Raw genomic sequence first — 23,413 nt, 5'->3', positions numbered from 1 at the left:
TTTTTATTTTTTTAATTCTTTTTGAAACCCAATAGGTTTTTAAAAAAAATTTTTTTTTTTTTGAAAGAGAGAGCACGAGTAGGGGAGAGGGGCAGGGGGTGACAGGGAGAGAGTCTTTTTTTTTTTTTTTTCTTTTCTTGAGACAGAGAGAGAGGGAACAAGTGAGTGAGGGGCAGAGAGAGGGAGAGAGAGAGAGAATCCCATGAGGGGCAGAGAGAGAGAGAAGCAGGGCTCATCCAAAGCGGGGCTCAAGCTCACCCGATGTGGGACTTGAACTCACCAACCGCAAGATCATGACCTGAGTCAAAGTCAGATGCTTAATCGACTGAGCTACCTAGGTACCCCAGAGAGGAAGAGAATCTTAGGCAGACTCCACCACACTCAGTGTGGAGACCAACATGGGGCTCGATCCCATGACCTGAGCTGAAATCAAGAGTTGGAAGCTCAACTGACTGAGCCACACAGGTACCCCAAAACCCAATAGATTTAATAGACTAATAAAGTCTTACTTAGGGCTAGTAAGGGCCTACAAGATAAATCCCCATGATTGTATGTCATTGACCAAAGAAATGAATGCCAAGGTCCTTTCTGGAATCAGTTGGGACTAGAACTGCTTATGTGCTGCTCAGTTATATGTTGTTGGGGCATAGTGGTATATGAGATGCTTGAGAATCATAGCTTTTCCTTCTAAGTTTTCTCTTCAGTCTTACACAGAAATAGTAATAATTATTAGTATTTTAACCAGAGGAAGAAGACTTTATCTTGGATAAACTATTTCCCATTTTGCTTTCTTTTTAAATTGCATTTTACTAAAAGTTTCCATTGTTTTCCTTAACATTTATATAAAGAGAATGGTAGAGCCAGAGTCTCAAAGGGGAAGATAGAATACAGTGGAATAGTTGGATCTTTTTATGATCTGCGTCATTAGAGCCACATTTATCAAGTATTTACCAAACTTATCAAAGTAGTATGTATTGGATTTTGGGGGGGTCATTAAAAAAAACTTTAAAAAATATACATACTCGAATGCCTCTGGTGAAGAAACCAATATTCGTACGGCTTTAGCACAAGTCAGAGCAGAACGGATCTTGTTCTCACTAAAAATGTGTACTTTTTTCTTGTATAGACTACAATAGAAATTGTACTCCTTGACCCTATAGAGATAGGGTTACGGTCAAGGGTACCAATCTGAATTGTCAAGGAAGTGAACAACTAGTATTGTTTTAAAAAATATTTTCCCTGTTAATTAAAAAAGAAGCCCAGTTCGGGCACCTGCGTGGCTCAGTCAGTTAAGTGTCTGACTCTTGGGTTTGGCTCAGGTCATGATCTCACTCCTTCATGGATTTGAGTCCTATATCGAGTTCTGCGCTGACAACGTGGAGCCTGCTTGGAGTTTCCCTCTCTCTCTGCCCCTCCCCAGTTTGCACTGTCTCTGTCTTTTCAAAATAAATAAATAAACATTAAAAAAAAAAAAAAAAAAGAACTCCACTGTTTTTTTTTTTTTTAATTCAAATCCCAGTTAATTAACATATAGTGTAATAATGGTTTCAGGAATAGAAATTAGTTATTCATCACTTATGTATAACACCCAGTGCTCATCCCAACAAGTGCCCTCCTTAATGCCCATTTAGCTCATCCCCTCACCCAACAGCTCTCCAGCAGCCCTGTTTGTTCTCTGTATTTAAGAGTCTTTTATGGTTTGCTGAAAAAAAGAACCCCACTCTTAAAGGTGTTTTTGAAGATAACCTATTATGAGTTAAGTTATACTTACTATAATTTTTTTTTTTTTTTAGAATTTCATGTCATCCATTTGCAACAGTCTTTTTGAAGCGCTGTTTCCTGGTTCTTCCTACCCAACTAGATTTTCAGCTTTAACCATTTTAGGCTCAGTAGCTGAAGTTTTTCCAGTCCCAGAAGGTAAGCTTTCAATAATGTTTGGAGAAAAGTATTTTTTTCTTGCAAAACGCATACTTTTTTCAACATTTTGTCTTACTTAAAGTTTTAGTTTTGTCATCTTTTATTTAGGTTCTTTTAGGAGGTTTTATTCTCACTATATAATTCTTCCTTGGACATAATTAAATTTGTCATTTAGGGACGTAAGGCTGAGGAATTGTTTTCAGTGATCATTATTTCCCAACCCAAAACTACAGTTTTCACGGATTATGCTTATGATGAGAAGAGTGGCTTCTCTCAACCCCCAATCCATGTGTTGCTGTTTTCAGATAGTGTACAATCTGTCCTTTAAGTTTTAAAAATTAAAAAAAATAATAGCTTCTTTAAAAAAAATAATAGCCTCTTTATGTAAAACATTCCTCAGTGAGTCTTTGTGGTTAAAATGTGGTTTCCCTTACATGCTCTCAGTTTCATAAGTCCCAATCTGGTTTCAGAAAGACAGTATGTGGATGTCATTTCCAGGCATTCTGGTTTAATGATACCCTTTATTTCGCCTGTGGGGTACTCAAGAGGATGAACATTTAACTTCCTTCTGAGTCAGTTCTTTTCCTTTCTGACAACAAATAGTTCTTTTTATCCCTGCACTTAATTAAGTGTGTACGTTTTAATGTGGATTTCTTGTTTGTGCTCAGTGTTCCTTGACTGTGGTTAAATAGAAAAATATCCTGCTCAGCTGTTCTTTTGGAGGGAATGGCCAGAGGACCAGGAGGCTTTACACTGTAATTGGGTTATTATTATTTTTAGTTTAAATTTTTAGGCAAAGTGTAATGTTTTGGCAGGGAGGAGGATGGTTTTTGCTGTTCATGCAGCCCTGCTTCATTTAAAGAACACCATTTTTTTTCCAAGTTTTTGTTTTGAAAAGATTCAAACCAAGAGCAAAGTTTCAAGAATAGTTCACAAACGGCCATGTACCCTCTACCTAGATTCATCAGTTGTTAATATTTTGCTATATTTGGTTCATCTCTCTTTCATTATTTTTTTTAACCACAACACAATGATCAAATTCAAGAAATTTAATGTTGATATGCTATTATCTATTATATAATCCACAACAAAATTTGCCAGTTGTCCCAATGAGTGGCCTTTCTTAGAAGAATATTTTTACTGTGATCCGGGAACCAATCCTAGATCACACATTGCATTTCACTGTTATGCCTCTTAAGCCTCCTTTAATCTGGAAAGTTTTTTATTTCGTGACATTAACATTTTGGGAGAATGTATCTCCATTTGGGTTTGCCTTATTGTTTCGTCATGATTGATTCAGGTTGTGCATTTTTGGTAGGTATAATGCATAAGTAATGTGGTGCTCTTCTCAGGGCATGTTATCAGGAGATATATGATACTGGTTTGTCCTGTTATTCATGGTGATTAATTTGATCACCTGATTAAGGTAAGTGTGGTAGGCCCAAGCTCGACCTGCAAAAGATAGCATCAAATCCTTAGAACCTGTTAATGTGAACCTTACCTAGAAAGCGGGCCTTTGCAGATATGATTAAGTTAAGGGTCTTAAGATAGTCCTGATTATGTGGGTGGGCCTAAATCCACCACAGCTGTTGTTATTAGAGAGGAACAGAGGGAGATGTGACACACAGAAGAGGAGGAGTCAACAGCGGACATGGAGATTGGAGTGATATGGCTTCAAGCCATGGAATACTGGCAGCCATCAGAAGCTGGAAGAGGTGAGCAATGAGTTCTTAGAACCTCCAGAGCGAGTGTGGCTCCACCAGCACCTTCATATCAGACTAATTGGACATTAGTCAAAATGGATCCAGTACTGTGAAAAAATAGATTTCTCTGGTTTTAAGTCACCAGGTTTATGGTAATTTGTGACTTTATGCACAGAAAATGAATACGGGGCTATCCCATCGGTTTAAGGAATTTATGTCGTATCATAACTTAATTTAGAAGATAAGTTTTTTTGGTTTTTTTTTTTTTTTTACATTTTTTTGATGTTTATTTAGTTTTGAAGGAGAGAGAGGGAGAGCATGAGAGGGGGAAATGCAGAGAGAGAGGGAGACACAGAATCCGAAGCAGGCTTCATGCTCCGAGCTGTCAGGACAGAGCCTGACGCGGGGTGTGAACCCATGAACTGTGAGATCATGACCTGAGCCGAAGTCAGACGCTCAACTGACTGAGCCCCTAGAAGATAAGGTTTTACCTGAGAATGATTGATTATCCATTTAACAAAAATTTTTCTGTTTAGTGTAGTTATAGTTGCACCTAGGTGTATGGCAATAATAGTAGGCTGAATTAATATTGGTAACTTTTTAAAGTTTATTTATTTGAGAGAGAGAGAAAGAGTGCATGGTGGAGGGGCAAAGAGAGAAGGAGGGAATCTCAAGCAGGCAGTGCAGAGCCCCATGCAGGGCTCGACACCAAGAATCAGGTGCTTAACCTGACTGAGCCACACAGGCACCCCAATATTGTTATTTTTTAATTGAGAGAGTAGTTTAGTTAATTAATTTTATTATTATTTTTTAGAGTTTATTTATTTTGAGAGAGAAAGGGAACACGTGCAAGCAGGGGAGGCGCAGAGAGAGAGGGAGAGAGAGAAAGAATCCCAAGCAGGCTCTGCGTTACCAGCACAGAGCTGGATTTGGGGCTTGAACTCATGACCTGAACCCAAGTCAAGAGTTAGGCATTTAACCAACTGAGCCACCCAGGCTCTGTGAGTAGTTTAATATATTTAAATGTACTTTAAAAGTGAAAAACCTGAGTCATCTTCCTAATGAGTGAGTCACATATAATTGGGCAGTGACTGATATCACAGTAATTATGTTAATTAAACAACTGGAAGGTAATGCAAATGGAGCAGGCCACACTTACCCATTAACTTTAAAGGAGGCCAAAGAGGCATGGCTGTGAAATACAGTGTGGGAAACATAAATTCATTCTTCATCTTTGTCTCAAGAACTTGAATGTGGGTTTTTATTTTATTTTACTGATGTGGGATTTGTCAAGATGGTTTCTGCCTTTACTCAAGTATATCTTAAGTTCAAGAAGAATAAGCCACATGTTCCTTTTTCACTCAGAGTAAAATGTCATGGTATTCATGGTGCAAAATTGGATTCCACAGTTATATTAAAAAGGTTTGCTCAGCAAATACTTATTCAGTGCTTATTACATGTCAAGCAGCCAAGGATATGCAGTGTACAAAGCAAAATGGTTCCTATTAAAAAAATTTTGTTTTTATTTGGGAGAGAGCAAGAGAGAGAGTGAGAATGGGCAGGGAAGGGCAGAGGGAGAAGGAGAGAGGGAGAATCCTAAGCAGGTTCTATGCCTAGCACAGAGCCCAATGTGGGGTTCACTCTCACAACCTGGGATCATGACCTGAGCCAAAACCAAGAGTTGGATGGTCAACAGACTGAGCCACCCAGGTGCCCCAAAATGCTTCCTATTTTTGAGCTTAGATATTTCAGTGAAGGGAGACAGACAATAAATTAACAAGTAATGTATAGAATTTCAGATGGAGAGAAGTATTATGAAAAAATATTTCAGGAAGGAAAGTGGGGGGAATATTGAGTGTCTGCTAGGATGGGAAGCTGTTTCTGTCCGTGGTGTCAGAGATGGTTTCAGATTTGAGCAAAGCTCCTAAACGAGCAGCGGGTCAAAGAAGAAATCACAAAGGAGATTAGAAAATACTTTGAGATGAATGAAAACCAAAGTACGATTTACCAGAACTTACAGGATGAAGCAAAAGCTTATAGGGAGATTTACAGCTGTAAACGCCTACATTAAACAGAGAAATGATCTCAAATCAATAACTTAACTTTACACCTCAAGGTATTAGAAAAAGAAGAGCAAACAGCCCACAATTAGCAGAAGGAAGGAAATAATAATATGATAAATGAGTGAAATGGAGAATAGGAAAACATTATAGAGAATCAATGAAACCAAAGTTGTTTTTTTTTTAAAGTTGGTTTTTTTAAAAGGCCAACAAAATTGACAAAATTTTAGCTACAAGAAAAAAACAAAAGAAGGTGCAAATAACTTAAGATCAGAAATGTAAGCAGGGACATTATTGACCTTATAGAAATAAAAATGATTATGAGACAATACTATGAACAATTGTATTTTCAATAAATTGGATAACTTAGATGAAATGGACAGATTCCTAGAAACATAAAGTTACTGACTTAAACAGAGAATTTGTTATGTGTAGCAAATAAGAGATGGAGTCAGTAATCAAAAGCGTATCAGCAAAGAAAAGTCTAGAGGGAGTGGCTTCACTGCTAATTCTACCAAACATTTAAAGACTTAAAATCAGCCCTTCTCAGACTCTTCCAAAAAACTGGACAGAAGGGAACATTTACAGACTCATTCTGTGGAGCCAGCATCACCCTGATACCAAAGCCAGACAAAGATACCACAAGAAAACTATAGGCTGGTATCCCTTATAAACATAAATCTAAAAATTCTCAACAGAATGTTAGCAAACCAAACCCAACAGCATATTAAAAGTATTATATCCATAGCTAATTAAGTGGAATTTATTCCAGGAATGCAAGGGTGGTTTAACATAAAAAAAAAAAAAAGGTCAATGTAATACACCACATTAAAATGAAGGGGAAAAAAAAAACCATGATAATCTGTATTGATGCAGAAAAGTGTTGACAAAATTCAGCAGCGCCCTGTCATGATAAATAACACTTAGGAAACTAGGAATAGAAGGGAGCTTGCTTGCTTGCTTGCTTGCTTGCTTGCTTTCAGTTGTTTTGAACATTTATGTATTTTTGAGACAGAGACAGACACGAGCGGGGTCGGGGTGGGGGGGGGTTGGGGGAGGTGCAGAGAGAGAGGGAGACACAGAATCCAAAGCAGGCTCCAGGCTCCAAGCTGTCTGCACAGAGCCTGACTCGGGGCTCAAACTCAAGGACCTTGAGATCACGACCTGAGCCAAAGTCGGATGCTCAACCTACTGAGCCACCCAGGTGCCCCGAAGGGAGCTTTCTTAATAGGATAAAGGACATTCATGAAAATCGCACCATACTCAATGGTGAAAGATCGAAAGCCTTTCCTCTGTGATCAGGAACAAGATACAGATGTCCACTTTGACCACTACTGATCACCATCGTACTGAAAGCTTTAGCCAGAGCAGTAAAGCAAGAAAAAGAAAAGCATCTGAGTTGGAAAAGAAGCAAATTTGAACTGAGGTGTAAATAAATGACAAAAACTTGATTTACTTGCTCTAGGAGTTTCACAGGGTTCCACTAACTTGTTAAGATTAAATAAGAAATGCACATCATATTGAATATCATGCCTCAACATAGGAATGTTTTCAGGTATGATCAGTGGCTAATTTGTTAAGTGTTCTTTACATTGTGCTGTGAAGCCCATTATTCCCATAGTTGTTTAGTCTTAATCTTAGATTTAAGTGGACTTGGTGACTACCATCATTCTTTTGTGATAGTTTTTCTGTTCATTTCTTGGTTGGCTGAAATTCATCTTTTCTTTGAGAAGAGTTTTTGGGGAAATGTAGTTCTTAATTTCTTATACCTCCAGAAATGCTTATGTTGCTGTTACACATGATGCTGGAATAGGATTTTGATGTATAATTTTTCACCACAACTTTCCCTGAGGATGTTGTAAGCATTGCTCCACTGTCTTCTAGCCTCACGTGTTGCTAAGGCAAAGAATAAAGCCAGCTTAATTTTTTTCCATTTTGTAGATGAATTTTGTGTCTGAATGACCAAAAGATTCCTTCTTCATCTTTGATGCTCTGTGATTCTATTAGGATATGTCATTGATTATTCTGCATTGATTTAACTAAGATGGTAGGACTTTGGATTTCAGATCAAGACATTTTACAAAGATTTTTTAAAAGATGAATTCCGAAATTTATTTGTTTTTATTTATTTAAAAACCAACTTTGGGATCTTTTATATACAACATAATCTTTGAAAGAGAATGGTTTTAAACAAAATTTTAAGAAGTATTTTTTATTTGGGGAACTTTATTATTTTATCATTTTAGGAAATAAAGGACAAATTATTCTTTTATATGCTACTGTGGATAAACTGTGAAGTGTGAATTTTTCTTTAAATTTGACCAAATAATTTAAACATGTTGGTTTCCTTTTTCTTTTATTAACTTAAAAAATTATTATTTATTTATTAAAACAATTTTTTTAATGTTTATTTATTTTTGAGGGAGAGGGAGACAGAATCTGAAGCAGGTTCCAAGCTCTGAGCTGTTAGCACAGAGCCTGATGTGGTGCTCAAACTCATGAATTGCGAGATCATGACCTAAGCCAAAGTTGGTCGCTTAACCAACTGAGCCACCCAGACACCTTTATTTATTTACCTTTTAAAGTAAGCTCCACACCCAAGGTGAGGCTTGAACTCACGACCCTGAGATCAAGAGTTGCATGTTCTGTTGACTGAGCCAGCCAAGCGCCTCCCTCTTTTATTCACTTTTAAATCTTTTTCTTTTTTTAGGTCAAGTCCAAACAGTGTATCAGCTGAGTCATGATATCGATGTCGGTCGTTTCCAAACACTAATGGAATGTTTTACCAGTACTTTTGAAGAAGTGAAAATTTTAGCATTTGATCTTCTGATGAAGTTACCAAAAACAGTTGTACAATTCCAGGTCTTTGGTCTTTTCCTATATAAACGTAAATGTGGTATATGCATGAAAGCTTTCTAGTTTTAGCAGCAAATAGAGCAATCTGTGGATTGTCCAGGCTCTTTTCGTCTGCCTTCTCACATCTTCTGACTATTTCAGTTATCATACATATACTGTTGCAGGGTGGTAGGTAGGGATGGATGGTAGGGAAGGAGGAAATACCATAAGAGAAAACAAAGTCCACATCCGTGAGCTTTGCTTTTTTTATTGTTTTGATAAAAAAAGGAGGTGTAAGAAGCAGTAGGTTTTATTACCCACAAGATTTTTCATAGATTTCAGTTAACTGCGGTCTCCCCAGTTCCCGTGGACATGTTAATATTCAGTCCAAACACATCACTTACAGTAACTTGAGTGTTTTGAGATAACATCCTTGCCAAGTTGACTGGGAAGCTGAGTGTAAGTGAGGTAGAGAACATGTTTCTGATCTTCCAACAAGCAGTAGCTAAACTGAGACTGAAACTCAGAGTGCTTGAGGTTAACAACAGTTCTCTTCCTTGGCCTCCTACCCCAGCCCCAGCCCCTAAGAGAAGTTGTCTCTTCCTGACAACTGGCACTTCTAGCTGTAGGGTGAGAAGCGAAGGTGGGCTAGGAGTGATGGCACAACATGGGGTGCTTGGCTCTGCCCTTGAGGTATATTCTGAGGCTGTGACCACCAGCAGCTGTGGATTCGCTGGCTCCAGAGCTTTGCTATGGCTTTCTGTTAGAACTGTATAGAGGCCAAAGGTGCCTACAGGGGCTGCAGCTGAGCCATGGTCTGTTCTCTGGCTGTTAGGCTCTATTTAGGGTGGGACAGCTTATAGATACAATGGGATTCTATAGGAGCGCATGTCAGAGAGCACAAGGTGTCTCTTTCATTGGCTTCTAGATGGCATTGCAGTATCTTAGAGCATCGTTCAGGTGCCCTGCTAAGCAGAAGCTTCTTTTGGTGCTTAGGCTTCAAACTTTTGTACCATATAGAGTTTTTAAAGGAGATGCTTTCTCTTCCTCTGTTTCCTTTCTCTTCTCCCACCTTCCCATCCTCCTTGCCCCTTACCATTCATCACACTGAAGCCTTGTATCATATAGATGACTCATACTTGGCAAATATTTCGAGAATATCTTGTGTGGGGAGGGTATATTATAGCACCTATATGAAATACTTGGTCCTTTGATGTAACTTTAAAACGTTTTTAAATCTTAACTATTCTAAGGACCTGTGTGTGTGTATATATATATATATATTTTTTTTTTTTTTTCTGTGTATGTATGTTTTTGATGGCATATCTTTGTAATACATGGTTTTACTACTCAGATAGTCTGTTGCCCTTTTTTCTTGTGGAGCTACATATCCAAGGTCTTTATATTATATTTTTACTGACCTCAGATGATAGAACAAAGATATTTTAGACTCCAAAGGCCATGTATTGTGTTTCTTACTAATTGTTAGTTAAGCAATTCTGGGACTTAACTGTAAGTTACAAAAAAATGGCTTAGGTGCTCAATTGGTTCTTTCTAATGTTTATTTAGATTTGAGCTTTTGGCCCCTATCTTTAAGTTTTTAGGTCACAGAAAATTAAACATATCAAATGGCAAAGAATTTAAACTGAAAGAAATAGGTATTTGAATCAGTATGTTTGTTACCTGTTAGAAATAAATAGATTTCCAATTTAATTAAATATCTATATACCTATAACCAAATTAAAAATTAAGTTTATAATGATTTTTTCCCCTTGTATTAGACAGTTCTGGAATAATCCTAGTAGAAGTAATATAATTGAGCCATGAAACCCTAAGTCCCAGTGTACTGAATATACAGTCTGTCTACTATGGATTTGGGACTAGGACCCACATCTCCTGACTTCAGCCCAGTGCCTTTCCATGCATGTTACGGTGAACTGTCCTTTTTCTTCGTTAGGACAGACATGTGAGTGGATGTTTCTATGAGATAGAGGTGGGGGAGCTCTGATGCAGAATTTCTGAGGCTGATATGAGCACTTTATTTTTTACACATATACATGGATTTTCACCAGGAATAGCCTGGTGGATTTGTCCTTTTGTGTGGACACAACACAGGTAAAATAAACTTCAGTGTACAAAAAACTCCATGTGGAAATAACAAAGATGATCTGGCCATTTCTACAGGAAAAAGCGTATTTCTGCTGGAGAAAGAGGTGCTTTAAAAAAGAAAAGCATTATCAATGTTGAATTTCCCAAAGAAATTACATTCAAGATCCTCATCATTAGAGCTGAATAATAATAATCAATAATTACTATAATAAAAAGTCTAACCTATATTCAGGGAGAAAGGGAATTGAATTAATGTTTATACTGAGTACAGTTATGTGGCAGGCTCTGTTTTTAAATATGTACTATTCCTTCAAATCAAAGAAATGTTTCAGTGACAGTTACTGACTCTGTGATTTATTCTAGGATTCAGAGAAACTGCAAGGCTTATTCCAGGCAGCACTGGAGCTCAGCACAAGCACCAAGCCATATGACTGTGTGACAGCTTCCTACCTGCTGAACTTCTTAATCTGGCAGAATGCCCTGCCCTCATCTCTGTCTGCCTACTTACAAACTCAACAAGCTGCATGTGGTGATGGAGATACATCTGCTATTGTGGTGGAAAAGAACACATTAATGGGTTTGTATTGAATAAATGACCTTTTGCTGTCGCTTATCAAAACCAGTATCTTTCTCACTATTCATTTAGTTAGCATTGCTAGTGGTTAAACATTTACTTGGTGTTTTTTACTTAAGAGTTTACCAGCATATGAGAATACATGAATTTCTCTTTTGCAAGTAAATAGTTTACTCAGCTATGACACTGTTTCTACACAGAGGGTTCGTGTTAAATAAGTAGATATACAAATGTATATTAATACAGCTCTTACTTAAATAGGACCTCTTTCTCTGCCAAAAATTGTGCTTTTTTTTTTTTTTTTGCAGAAATTTTACTGTATCTACAGCCAGATCATCTTTGCTGTTTCTATATAGAGCAGAGTTCCTTTGTCAGGGCTCATGCTTTCACTGGCTGTCCCACTCCTGCCTTTTACTCTTCCCATAGCTTGTTCCAGGACCTAGGGTCTAAGTTGGCTGAGGCCTAGTGACTTCCAATGAATATTTGTTGAGGATTCATGTATTTACTTTTGTGCTAGTAAATCTTCATTTTGGAATTGTGAGGACAGATATGGATTTTTATTTAAAAAGAGAGAGAGGTCAGATGTAGGAAGAGTATTAAAAGTTGTTCTCTCCAAGATGGCAAAAATGCTGTGAAAAAGAGAACTAATAATGGGAAAAAATTAGGAGGCCCTGAGTAGTTCTGGTGGAAACGTGGCCATGGATCTGGGGATAGAGAGGTGACAGTGCCATGGAAGATGGCACTTAGCCACTCTAGTTGCTTCAGGCCTGGGTTCAAAAGGAGACCCTGATACATGAGAGGAAGAGGTTTGCACTTCGGGTAAACTGGGGAGTTCATGTACAGGATTTATTTTATTCATTTTTTAATGTTTTTTTATTTTGGAGAAAGAGTGAGCAAGCAAGTGGGAGAAGGGCAAAGAGGATGAAAGAGGATCTGAAGCAGGCTCTGCACTGATGGCAGAGAGCCAATGGCGGGGCTCGAACTCATAAACCGTGAAATCATGACCTGAGCTGAAGTCGGATTCTTAACCTGACTGAGCCACCCAAGGGCCCCTCATGTACAGGATTTTTTAAATTCAAGGCATTTAAAAACTTTGTGAAATTTTTCACGCATACAAAAAATATTTAAATATATTTGGGATTTAAATAGTAATAGTATAAAAATTTCACAAGTTTTATTCCCAAGCTAGGTGATAACACACAACTTAAGAAGTACAACAGCACCCATACCTTTGAAGCCTCTCCTTTATCCTGGCTGCCTCCCCTTGCCGTATAATTACTGTCCTATATATTATGTCAGTCTTTCATCTTTATTTCACCTAGATTTTGCCACCCATGTATATATCATTTAAGCAATGTATTATTTACTTTTACATGATTTTGAATTTTATATAAATAGTACCATATGTATTATACAAGTTTACTGCAATTTATTAGTACATTTTCCTGTTGATGGACTTCTTCTTTCTAAATAAGTAATGCTGATGTGAACACTCTCGTATGTATATCTTCTATTAGACATGTCTAGGAGTTTATGGTAAACAAAAAAGGATAATAGCCTAGTCATAAAATATGTGTATCCTCAGTTTAACTAGATGATGCCAAATAGATTTTTAAATTACATTCCTACCAATAAATTATGTGAGTTGTGGTGTATTATATCATCACCAGAACTTGCCCTTGTCAGATTTTAAAAGTTTATGGAATATAAAGTAGTATCTTGTGGTTTCATCTTGCATTTTTCTGATGGCTAATGTAATTGAACATCTTTTTACATGTTTGTAAGCCATTTGCTTCTCCCCTTCTGTGAAATGCCTTTGTTTAGTTTTCTATAGGATTGTTTGTCTTTTTCCTATTGATTTTTAGGACTTATATATTCTAAATGTTAATAATTTACTGGTTAAACATAATTCTAAACTTTAAAGCTGCTGAGCTATGCTGGGATAACTGGATAGTTACACACAAAAGAATGAAATTGAACCCACTACTTCATATCATATTACAAAAATTAGTTTAAAATGAACCAAAGACCTAACTGCAAAAGGTAAAAAGAAAACATGGGTGTAAATCTTTGTGATCTTAGGTTAGGCAGTGGTTTCTTGGATCTGACACCTAAAGCACAAGCAAACAAAGAAAATATAGATAAATTGGCCTTCATCAAAATTTGAAACTTGTGTATGTCAAGGGTACCATCAAGAAAGTGAGAAGACAACCCGTAGAAGGGAAAACATATTTGCAACTCCTTTATCTGATAGAGGACTTGTGTCTAAAATATATGAAGAATTTTTACTACTCACTAGTGGAAGCATATTACCAAATTTAAAAGTGGACAAAGAATCTGAATAGACATTTCTCCGTAAAAGACAAATGTGAAAAATAATCACATAAAAAGATGCTCAGCATCATTAGCCAGTAGGGAAATACAATCAAAATTACATTGAGGAAGCACTTCATACCTAGTAGGGTGGCTCTAAACAAGAAAATAGATAATAACGTGTGTATGGGGATGTGGAGAAAATAGCGTTCTCACGCACTGCTGTGGGAATGTAAAATGGTGTAGCCACATTGGAAAACAGTCTGGCAGTTCCTTGAAAAGTTAAACATGGCGTTACTATATGATCCCACAGTTCCACGCTCAGGCTGCTCTAACAAGATACCATAGCCTGGGTGGCTTAAACAATGGACATTTATTTCTCACAGTTGTGGAAGCTGAAGAGTTTGAGATTATGGTGCCAGCAGTTTCGATGCCTCGTGAGAACCCTTACCCTGGCTTCAGAGAGCACCCTTCTTGCTCTGTGCTCACATGGAGGAGAACAAGCTCTGGTCTCTTCCTCTTCTTTTAAGGACTCTAATCCCATCACAGGGTCCCACCCTCATGACCTCATCTAAACCTAATTACTTCCTAAAGACTCCATTTTCAAATACCATCACACTGGGGGATTAGAGCTTCAACATATGTACTTTGGGAAGGACACAAACATTTAGTCCATACTGGGCATATATACTTAAGAGAAATGAAAATTATGCCCAAACAAAAACTTGTACGTGAATGTTGATAGCAACATTATTCATGATAACCAGAAAATGGAAACAGCTCACATGTCCATCAACTGTTAAATGGATAAATAAAATGTGATATGTTCATACAACGGACTGTTATTCAGCCATTAAAAAGTGAATATTGATACACACTACAACATGGATGAGCTTTGAAAACATTATGCTAAGTGAAAAAAGCCATATAATATATGATTCCATTTAGGTATGTCCAGAATAGGCAAATCTACAGAGACAGAAAATAGATAAGCTTAGGCCTGGGGAAGGTGAGAGGTTGAGGGAGGGGAGTGACTCATAATAGGTAAGGATTTTTTGATGGGGAGAGGATTAAAATGTTCTAAAATTCACTGTATTGATATTTGCACATATCTGTGAATATACTAAAAACCATTGGCTCGTGCACTTTAGGTGTATAAATTGCAAGGTATGTGAATTATATCTCAATAAAGCCATTATTTTAAAACAACAGCAACTGTTCTAATAGCACATGGCACATGGGCCTGGGGTCTGATGCCCCAGATAGAGGATGTCTAGGAAGGATTCAGAGTGAATGCTATAAATGGATCCAGGAAGTTAAGGAAAGACACAGTTCTACCTTAACTGGAAATACATAAGAGGCTAGATAACTTTGGAAGATCTCTTCATTATTTTTTTTAATGTTTATTTTGAGAGAGAGAGAGAGAATACATAAGTGAGCTGAGCAGGGGAGGGGCAGAGAGAGAGGGAGAGAGAGAATCCCAAGGAGGCTCTGTGCTGATAGCCCCATGTGGGGCTCAATCTCATGAACCGTGAGATCATGACCTGAGCCAAAATCCAGAGTCAGAAGCACAGCAGACTGAGCCACCCAGGTGCCGCTGAAAGATCTCTTTTATTTATTTTTTTTTTTTTAATTTTTTTTTTCAACGTTTATTTATTTTTGGGACAGAGAGAGACAGAGCATGAATGGGGGAGGGGCAGAGAGAGAGGGAGACACAGAATCGGAAACAGGCTCCAGGCTCTGAGCCATCAGCCCAGAGCCCGACGCGGGGCTCGAACTCACGGACCGCGAGATCGTGACCTGGTTGAAGTCGGACACTTAACCGACTGCGCCACCCAGGCGCCCCTGAAAGATCTCTTTTAAAAGCAACAAGAACAACAACAAAAACAAAAAACCTTGAACATAAAGCTTAGTTGAGTTGGATTTTTTGTGGGCACTGTTGAACTATTCACAAATTTATAAATGTGTTTCTAAGTTGGCATTAGTCTGGGTTTTTGTTTGCTTTTTCTAGTTATCAAATGCTTGTTGGAAAATCTTGAGGAGGAAATATCTCAGGCTGAAAATTCTCTGCTTCAGGCAGCAGCATCGTTTCCACTATATGGGCGAGCCCACTGTATAACAGGAGCTTTGCAGAGGTTGTCTCTAAAGTAAGTATATCCACAGCTCTCTCCTGAGCACGCATTTCTGAGCTCTCAACTCTTACTGGAATGTGTCCTAGGAAAGGAATGTATTGCGTTAAAGAGAATTCAAAGTTAGATTTTAATAGGTACCTATGTACACATATTTTTATATGTCTTAAATATTTCATAGATTGCACAGTTTAGAAACAAATTGTTTCAACTTCTTATGTGTCATAATTTCCATTTGCAGTTTTTGATTGTTTGCTTTTACTACAAATTTCCCTACTGACTTCTGTTGCAGCAGCCTGCAGTTGGTGAGTGAATGGAGACCTGTGGTAGAGAAGCTCCTCTTGGTGTCGTATAGGCTTTCTGCCGTGGTGTCTCCGGTCATTCAGAGTTCCTCCCCAGAAGGCCTCATCCCAATGGACACTGATTCAGGTCAGCAGATGAAAGAAACCGTAATTATATTTTTCCTCATTACCTCCCCCCAACGTACCCCCCAAACCATTTTTTTGGGGAAGATATAAAAGTTAAATAGGTTGGTTAAGGAATTACTTATGATTAGTAAGATTGCTGCCACTTTAGTATTGTTTTTTACTCTTAAAAAATAACCAAAACAAACAAATCAATAAAGCAGGATGAGTGAAGTACTTTTTCTCCTGGGGTAGATTGGATTTTCTAGTATTGTCATTTCGGAGCACCACCTACTAGATAGCAGCTGGGACTGGGAGAGTGGGCAGGATAAATCAGAGAGGTGGGGTTCAGTCAGAGAGGGCAACCTGTTAGGAATCTGGAATGGGGAAAGAGCATTTGATATACAAAGACCATTTAATTAAAAAAAAAGAAATAGGAGAAGATACTCAAAATGCCCCAAATTGAACTCATGAACTTTCATCTGTCTTTTCCCTCCCAACCCCTGTGTCTTTGTAAATGGCCCTACCAAAGATCTGTTTACGTAAGTCAAGAGCCTCGGACTGCTTGACGTCTCTGTCTTGCTCCATATATACTGCCTGTCCTCACATTCTTTCAGTGGTGCCCCTTAACTGTCTTTCAAGTCCGTTCTCTTTTTATCTGTATCTTCTAACCTTACTCCAGGCTCTCCTCCTCTCTTGTTCAGATGACTCCACGGGCCTCCCAACTGGTTTCTCCCCATCTCTTGGCTCATTCCATTTCCTTTTTACTGTATTCACAGCAGTCCTTTCTCATATAATTCATCATGTTACACATTATCTCTGCTTAACCCTTGTTGTCTGCCCCTCTCCATCTCCCTTTATTTAAAATACTTGAGTGACCTCAGATCAGATCCTATAATAGTTGGGCTCCTGCAACCTTGCCAGTCTCATTTCTTACACTTTTCTTCTTCCCAAAGCATTCCACATGGAGTTGTTACAATTTAATTAACAGGGATCTTCTCGATATTTTCCTCCCTTGTGCTTAGCAAGTGCCTGGTAGAAAGAGGTTTACAATAAATATTTGTTATAATGAATAAACCAATGCAGGAATGATTCCTGAAAGGTTAGGAACTAAGTGTGTGGGACGTCGTAGGTGGCATATATATACCTGTATTACAACAGTCAGGAGGGATTGGATGCTAAAGGTGTTATACTAACAGGAGTATTCCTTTGAACACCTAGAAAATCATGAAGAAAATTTACATTTGGCGTTGAAACATAGTTAGTGAATGCATTTTGGAGTGCAAATGAGAGTCTTGTATTAAAAACACACTAAGCATATATCATAAATACCCAATTAAAGTAACTTGGAGTTGTGTGTTTGTGTGAAAATGTTAGATTTTGTTCTTAACTAAAAATGAGTTGGCAGATTGATGATGGTTCATGATCTTAAGACACAGTTATTTGTTAATTTTGGCTGAGAGTTGACCAAAATTTGATGTTTTAGTTTTCTTACTTAAACAGTACATGGGAGTAAGGAACATTCAATCTCAAAGCTAATATTTGGATCAGGCAAGTACCAGTATATTCTGAATGAGAAATCTTGAATGTTTGTCACCTATTGTGGGTGGGGCCTATAGAGTATGCCAAAATTCTGTTTGTTATTCAGGTTTTAAAATACCTGTTGGTCAAGTGGCCAAAATGAACAAATCAGGAGACTATAGATGCTGGAGAGGATGTGTAGAAACGGGAACCCTCTTGCACTGTTGGTGGGAATGCAAATTGGTGCAGCCACTCTGGAAAACAGTGTGGAGGTTCCTCAGAAAATTAAAAATAGACCTACCCTATGACCCAGCAATAGCACTGCTAGGAATTTACCCAAGGGATACAGGAGTACTGATGCATAGGGGCACTTGTACCCCAATGTTTATAGCAGCACTCTCAACAATCGCCAAATTATGGAAAGAGCCTAAATGTCCATCAACTGATGAATGGATAAAGAAATTGTGGTTTATATACACAATGGAGTACTACATGGCAGTGAGAAAGAATGAAATATGGCCCTTTGTAGCAACGTGGATGGAACTGGAGAGTGTGAAGCTAAGTGAAATAAGCCATACAGAGAAAGACAGATACCATATGTTTTCACTCTTATGTGGATCCTGAGAAACTTAACAGAAACCCATGGGGGAGGGAAAGGAAAAAAAAAAAAAAAGAGGTTAGAGTGGGAGAGAGCCAAAGCATAAGAGACTCTTAAAAACTGAGAATAAACTGAGGGTTGATGGGGGGTGGGAGGGAGGGGAGGGTGGGTGATGGGTATTGAGGAGGGCACCTTTTGGGATGAGCACTGGGTGTTGTATGGAAACCAATTTGACAATAAATTTCATATATTGAAAAAAAAATAAAAAATAAAATACCTGTTGGTCTCAAAAACAGTCTGTGGCCCACAGACTTTTCCTTGATTTTTGCCTTTTCTTTTTTCCTCTGGTTGTCTCCGTTTTTCCTGTGTTTTTTTCCCCCCACACTATCTGCCATGCATTCTGAATTTCTTGAAAATGTTTCTTTTCTCTGAAAGCCATAAAAATGAATGGGTCACATTTTATTCTGATTATCCTTTTTTTCTAAGTCTTTCCATGGTTTCTATTTGGAGCCAGTGATAACTTTTTTTTTTTTTTTTTTGTATTTTGAGAGAGAGCGAGTGAGAGAGAGAACATGACCAGGGGAGGGGCAGAGAGAGAGAGGGAGAGAAAGAATCCCAAGCAGCCTTCATCCTCAGCCCGGATAGAGCCTGACTCAGGGCTCGATCCCACGACTGCGAGATCACTACCTGAGCCGGTATCAGGAGTCGGATGCTTAACCAACTGAGCCATCCAGGTGCTCTGCCAGTGATACATTTTCATGGCTGTCAAAATTTGTTTTGACAATATTTCATGGAGGTCACGAATGAACAGAAGACATTGGTTGAATCATCATGGTAGCAGTTTGGGTCTTTATAGCTCCTTTTAGACCTAAAATGTAAGTTTGTATAATAGGTATATGAAATACCCATTCTTTGATTCGTTAATTGGTTTCAGGTGATTAGCTGTCGTTATTTATTTTTTTTCTTAAAATATCTGAGCCTGGCTAGCTCTTATTACTGTGTCACGTATTCATTCCCTTAGTCCATGTTACTGAACCTCTGCCATGAGCCCGTGGCTGGTGTAGGCGCTGGAGACCCAGCAGCAAACAAAGTGTTGCATTCATGGAGCTTGCATTTCCTAATCCATTAAGTGCTTAAGGAATAAATATGAAGTTCAATATAATACCAGAATTGTAAATCATACTTAGAAAGCAGTATATTGTGTAATGTATTTCAAAGTCAAATATAGAGTCTTTATAATCTTTCTGGGCTATAAAAGCATTTTTTTCTTTATTTCTAATTGAAGCATGGTTGACAATACGATATTATATTAAGGATTGTTTTTGTTGTTGTGGTTTCTTACCTCTTAAAACAAAATTGCACTTTGGTGCTCTTTTTTCACATGATTGAGCACCGTCTTGGAGATTCTTAGACAACACTAAGAAAAGCAACGTAAATGAGATGGTGGTCTTTGTCCTATGGAGAGTTTCTGTTGTATTGTTTTGTCCTGTCTTCAACCAATTTAAAATTTTTGTCATATTTTAAAAGCATACTCAAGTGTCATGAAGACCTTACATAAATAATTTTCACATTATCTACCCCATGTGTCCCTTCTAATAGAGCTGATTATTAAGTATTAAAAATTACAGGGGCACCTGAGTGGCTTGGTCGGTTAAGCGTCTTACTTCGGCTCAGGTCATGATCTCACGGTCCGTGAGTTCGAGCCCTGCGTCGGGCTCTGTGCTGACAGCTCAGAGCCTGGAGCCTGTTTCAGATTCTGTGTCTCCCTCTCTCTCTGCCCCTCCCCTGTTCATGCTCTGTCTCTCTCTGTCTCAAAAATAAATAAACGTTAAAAAAAAAATTACAAAATTTGGGAAGGCAAATATCCCCAAGGGAAATCTGCAAGGGATTCGGAACTGGAGTTTGTGCACTCCCATTTTTTTTCCTCAGAGTCAGCAAGCCGCTTACAGACGATTCTGAGTGAGATTCAGCCACGAGATACTAATGACTACTTCAATCAAGCCAAAATACTGAAAGAACGTGATAGTTTTGATTTGGAGGACTTGAATGCCAGTGTGCCGGATATTGGTGCTTCTGCAGAGATCAAAGGTAGCATGTATAAAATCAATATTGTAATATTGTAATCGGTGTTTTAGTGACAAAATGTACAAAAGGCTCTTTTTATATAGTAAATCAGGCTGCAGATGTTTGCAGAGCATTTCTAGAAAATAAAGCCTTTGAGCTTATCAATGATTTATTTTGAGGAATGAGTTTCTAAGACTTTTACCAGAAAATGGTGCATCCCAGTGTGGCATAGAAGGTGCTCCAACAGAAAGCTTTTTAGTGCTAACAGCTGTCTTGACAGCCAGGTTGTGTAAGAGCAGTGGTGCCCTGTGAACTTGGGTTTGGGTAGCAGTCGGCTCCTCCCCTCCGTGTGGTTCATTGTCTTCAGTGAGAGTCCTTACAACCAGGCAGCCTTTTAAGGGAAATCAGCCTTATTACTCAGTAAAGTGTGAGCTGCTCTGTTGTATCAAGCATCCAGAAGTTGTGTTCTTACTGCTTGTTTTCTCATTAGTTGTTATTGTGTCATTTTCTATAGTGTTATAAAAAGTCATCACTGGTAATATCCTTGTGATTTATTACATATCCTACATTGTCCACTAGATGGAGATATTGACTTAACAAAATTTGTGTTTTTATTTTTTTTTAAATTACACACTATAACATCTAAATATATGCTTATTGTAATAGTTTCAAGCAATAGAGAGGTATATTTTAATTAAAAACAAATTAAAGCCTTAATTAAAATTTCAATTCAATGTTTACATTTTACCTTAAAAAACAAAAAAAAAAAAAAAGAAATTAAAATTTGTTATTTCTTCCCCATCCCACTTCTTCTCTTTTGAATGTATGTGCTTTTAGATCTATTCTATGTATTGATGTGTATGTACATTTACTCTTTGAGTTTAGTGGGCTTTTAAAAAACACAAATGGGGTTACATTATAAATATTGTTTTGTTACCTTGCCTTTTAAATTGTCTTGGGTTTTTTTTTAATGTCAGTGCTAAAATATTCTTAAAGCAAGAAAAAAAGAGTAAGCATAATTATTACTTACGGGCCGTGGAATTTAAATATGTTTTGAAAGAGAATTTGTATTTTCCTTTGATTTTAAAAGTTTTATCTTGCCCCTTTACTGATATAACAGCCACCCTCACCAAGATGAATAATGAAGTATATTTATTATGGTCAATTTATGGGTGACCACGAGGCAGAGAGAGTTTGTTTCATTAATTTCTGAAAGTTAGACTTAAGTTTTGAAATGGTGTTGTGTTTTATTTCAAAATTTATTTTGAAAACAAACTATATTAAAAAATGGTTAGCATGATTCCTACTGAGAGCACATGCTCAACAAATGTTAGTTGTTTTCTCATGAATAAATATAAGAATTGATTTGTTCAAGCAGATTATTCTTGGGAAAATTATGAATAATCTTATTCTAAGAAACCTGGGATGTGAGTAATCAAGTGTCTAGTGTTGCAAGAGATTGTTTTTTTTTTTAAGGTAAAGAAAGAAAAACATGCGATGTAACTGCTCAGATGGTGCTGGTGTGTTGTTGGCGAAGTATGAAGGAAGTTGCCTTACTTTTAGGCACACTGTGCCAGCTTCTCCCCATGCAGTCCACGCCAGAACCCCGCAGCGGATTATTGACAGTGGAGCAGGTAGGTATATGTTTATTCCACCTGGTATAATTTCTGGTCCCATGACTCGAAAACAAATGAGTTTTGAATTTTTCTTGAATAAAATCATACAGATGTCAACTGAAGAAAATTCATGGGAGTATAGAAATTAGGCCTTGGAGTACATTTCCAAACGATGGCAGTTTTAGAAATTTTTATTTTTCTAAGTTATAAAGAACTGTCGATTTTACCTTCTGTCTTCCAGATTATCATTTTAATTTTTATTTCTCCATTTACCATATATAAATTTAAATTATAAATTAAAAAAATTTTTAATGTTTATTTATGAGAAAGAGAGAGACAGAGCAGGGGAGGGGCAGTGAGAGAGGGAGACAGAATCTGAGGCAGGCTCCAGGCTCTGTACTGTAAGCGGGGCTCGCACTCATAGACTGTGAGATCATGACCTTAATCCAAGTCGGATGCTTAACCGACTGTGCCACCCAGGAGCCCCAAATTTAAATTGTAAATTTAAATGAAATTGTCTATTTAGCAAAACTCCACAAACCTCTTACATTTCTTAAATTAAAAAAAAAATTTTTTTAAATGTTTATTTTTTTGAAACAGACAGAGCATGAAGGGGGGGAGGGGCAGAGAGAGAGGGAGACACAGAATCCGAAGCAGGTTCCAGGCTCTGCACTGTCAGCACAGAGCCTGACGTGGGGCTCAAACTCATGAACTGTGAGATCATGACCTGCGCCAAAGTCAGATGCTCAACCAACTGAGCCAACCAGGCGCCCCAAATTTTTTTTTTTTTAATGTTTACTTATTTTTGAGAGAGAGACAGACAGTGTGAACGGGGGAGGGACAGAGAGAGAGGGAGACACAGCATCTGAAGCAGGCTCCAGGCTCTGAGCTGTCAACACAGAGCCCAACGTGGGCCTTGAACCGACGAACTGTAAGACCATGATCTGAACTGAAGCCGGACGCTCAACTAACTGAGCCACGCAGGCGCCCCAAACCTCTTAAACTTCTTAAAGGAAAATGGTTCACCTGGGTGGCTCAGTTGATTGAGTGTCTGACTCTTGATTTTGGCTCAGGTCATGATCTCACAGTTCGGTTCGCTGTTAGCCTGGAGCCTGCTTGCGATTCTTTCTGTCTGTCTCTCTCTGCCCCTACCCCACTCACTCACTCTCTCCCTCTCTCTGTCTTTCTCTCTCTCTCTCTCTCAAAATAAATAAATAAACTTAAAAAAAAATTTGGAAAGGAAAAAAAAGTGCTATATTGGTTACTTATGGATCTCTTGCTTCCTACTACATTGATAATAAAATTGCAGTCACTTTGGTTTTTTGGCTGACTTTTATTTTAAGACCACAAAGTCAGGTCACCATCTGGGACTATTCAAGTGACTTGAGTGCAATGTTTACAAGAAATTAGCTTACCACAAGCATTTCATTTGGAAATATTTTAGATTTATTAGATTTCTGTTTTTAATTGATTCTCTCTTCCTTTCCATATGGTTTCAGCAAATCTATTTCCCACCGTTTTCCAGCAAAGATATATAACACGTACTTTCATTTGTACGCTTTATCAAGTA

The 23,413-nt window shown here is 37.9% G+C and overlaps 1 protein-coding gene across 4 annotated transcripts in view; it reads left to right on the top strand.

Moving 5' to 3' along the window:
* Positions 1–23,413, top strand: part of THADA (THADA armadillo repeat containing) — a 329,970-nt gene that overhangs the window by 31,890 nt on the left and 274,667 nt on the right. Inside the window, exons 15-21 of one of the 4 annotated variants that reach the window (XM_030310495.2) lie at positions 1,794–1,917; positions 8,391–8,542; positions 10,988–11,201; positions 15,523–15,658; positions 15,933–16,069; positions 20,093–20,251; positions 21,704–21,861. In XM_030310495.2, coding sequence (XP_030166355.1) covers positions 1,794–1,917; positions 8,391–8,542; positions 10,988–11,201; positions 15,523–15,658; positions 15,933–16,069; positions 20,093–20,251; positions 21,704–21,861 — 1,080 coding nt within the window. Of the gene's footprint in view, positions 1–1,793; positions 1,918–8,390; positions 8,543–10,987; positions 11,202–15,522; positions 15,659–15,932; positions 16,070–20,092; positions 20,255–21,703; positions 21,862–23,413 lie in introns of all 4 variants that reach the window. The other 3 variants (XM_030310494.2, XM_030310496.1, XM_030310497.1) reach the window with 3 other exon arrangements.

Source organism: Lynx canadensis, chromosome A3, assembly GCF_007474595.2.
Source record: "Lynx canadensis isolate LIC74 chromosome A3, mLynCan4.pri.v2, whole genome shotgun sequence".
In the NCBI taxonomy this organism is placed as follows: domain Eukaryota; kingdom Metazoa; phylum Chordata; class Mammalia; order Carnivora; family Felidae; genus Lynx; species Lynx canadensis.
The sequence above is the reverse complement of the archived record's forward strand: the minus strand, read 5'-3'. Positions and strand labels throughout refer to the sequence as shown.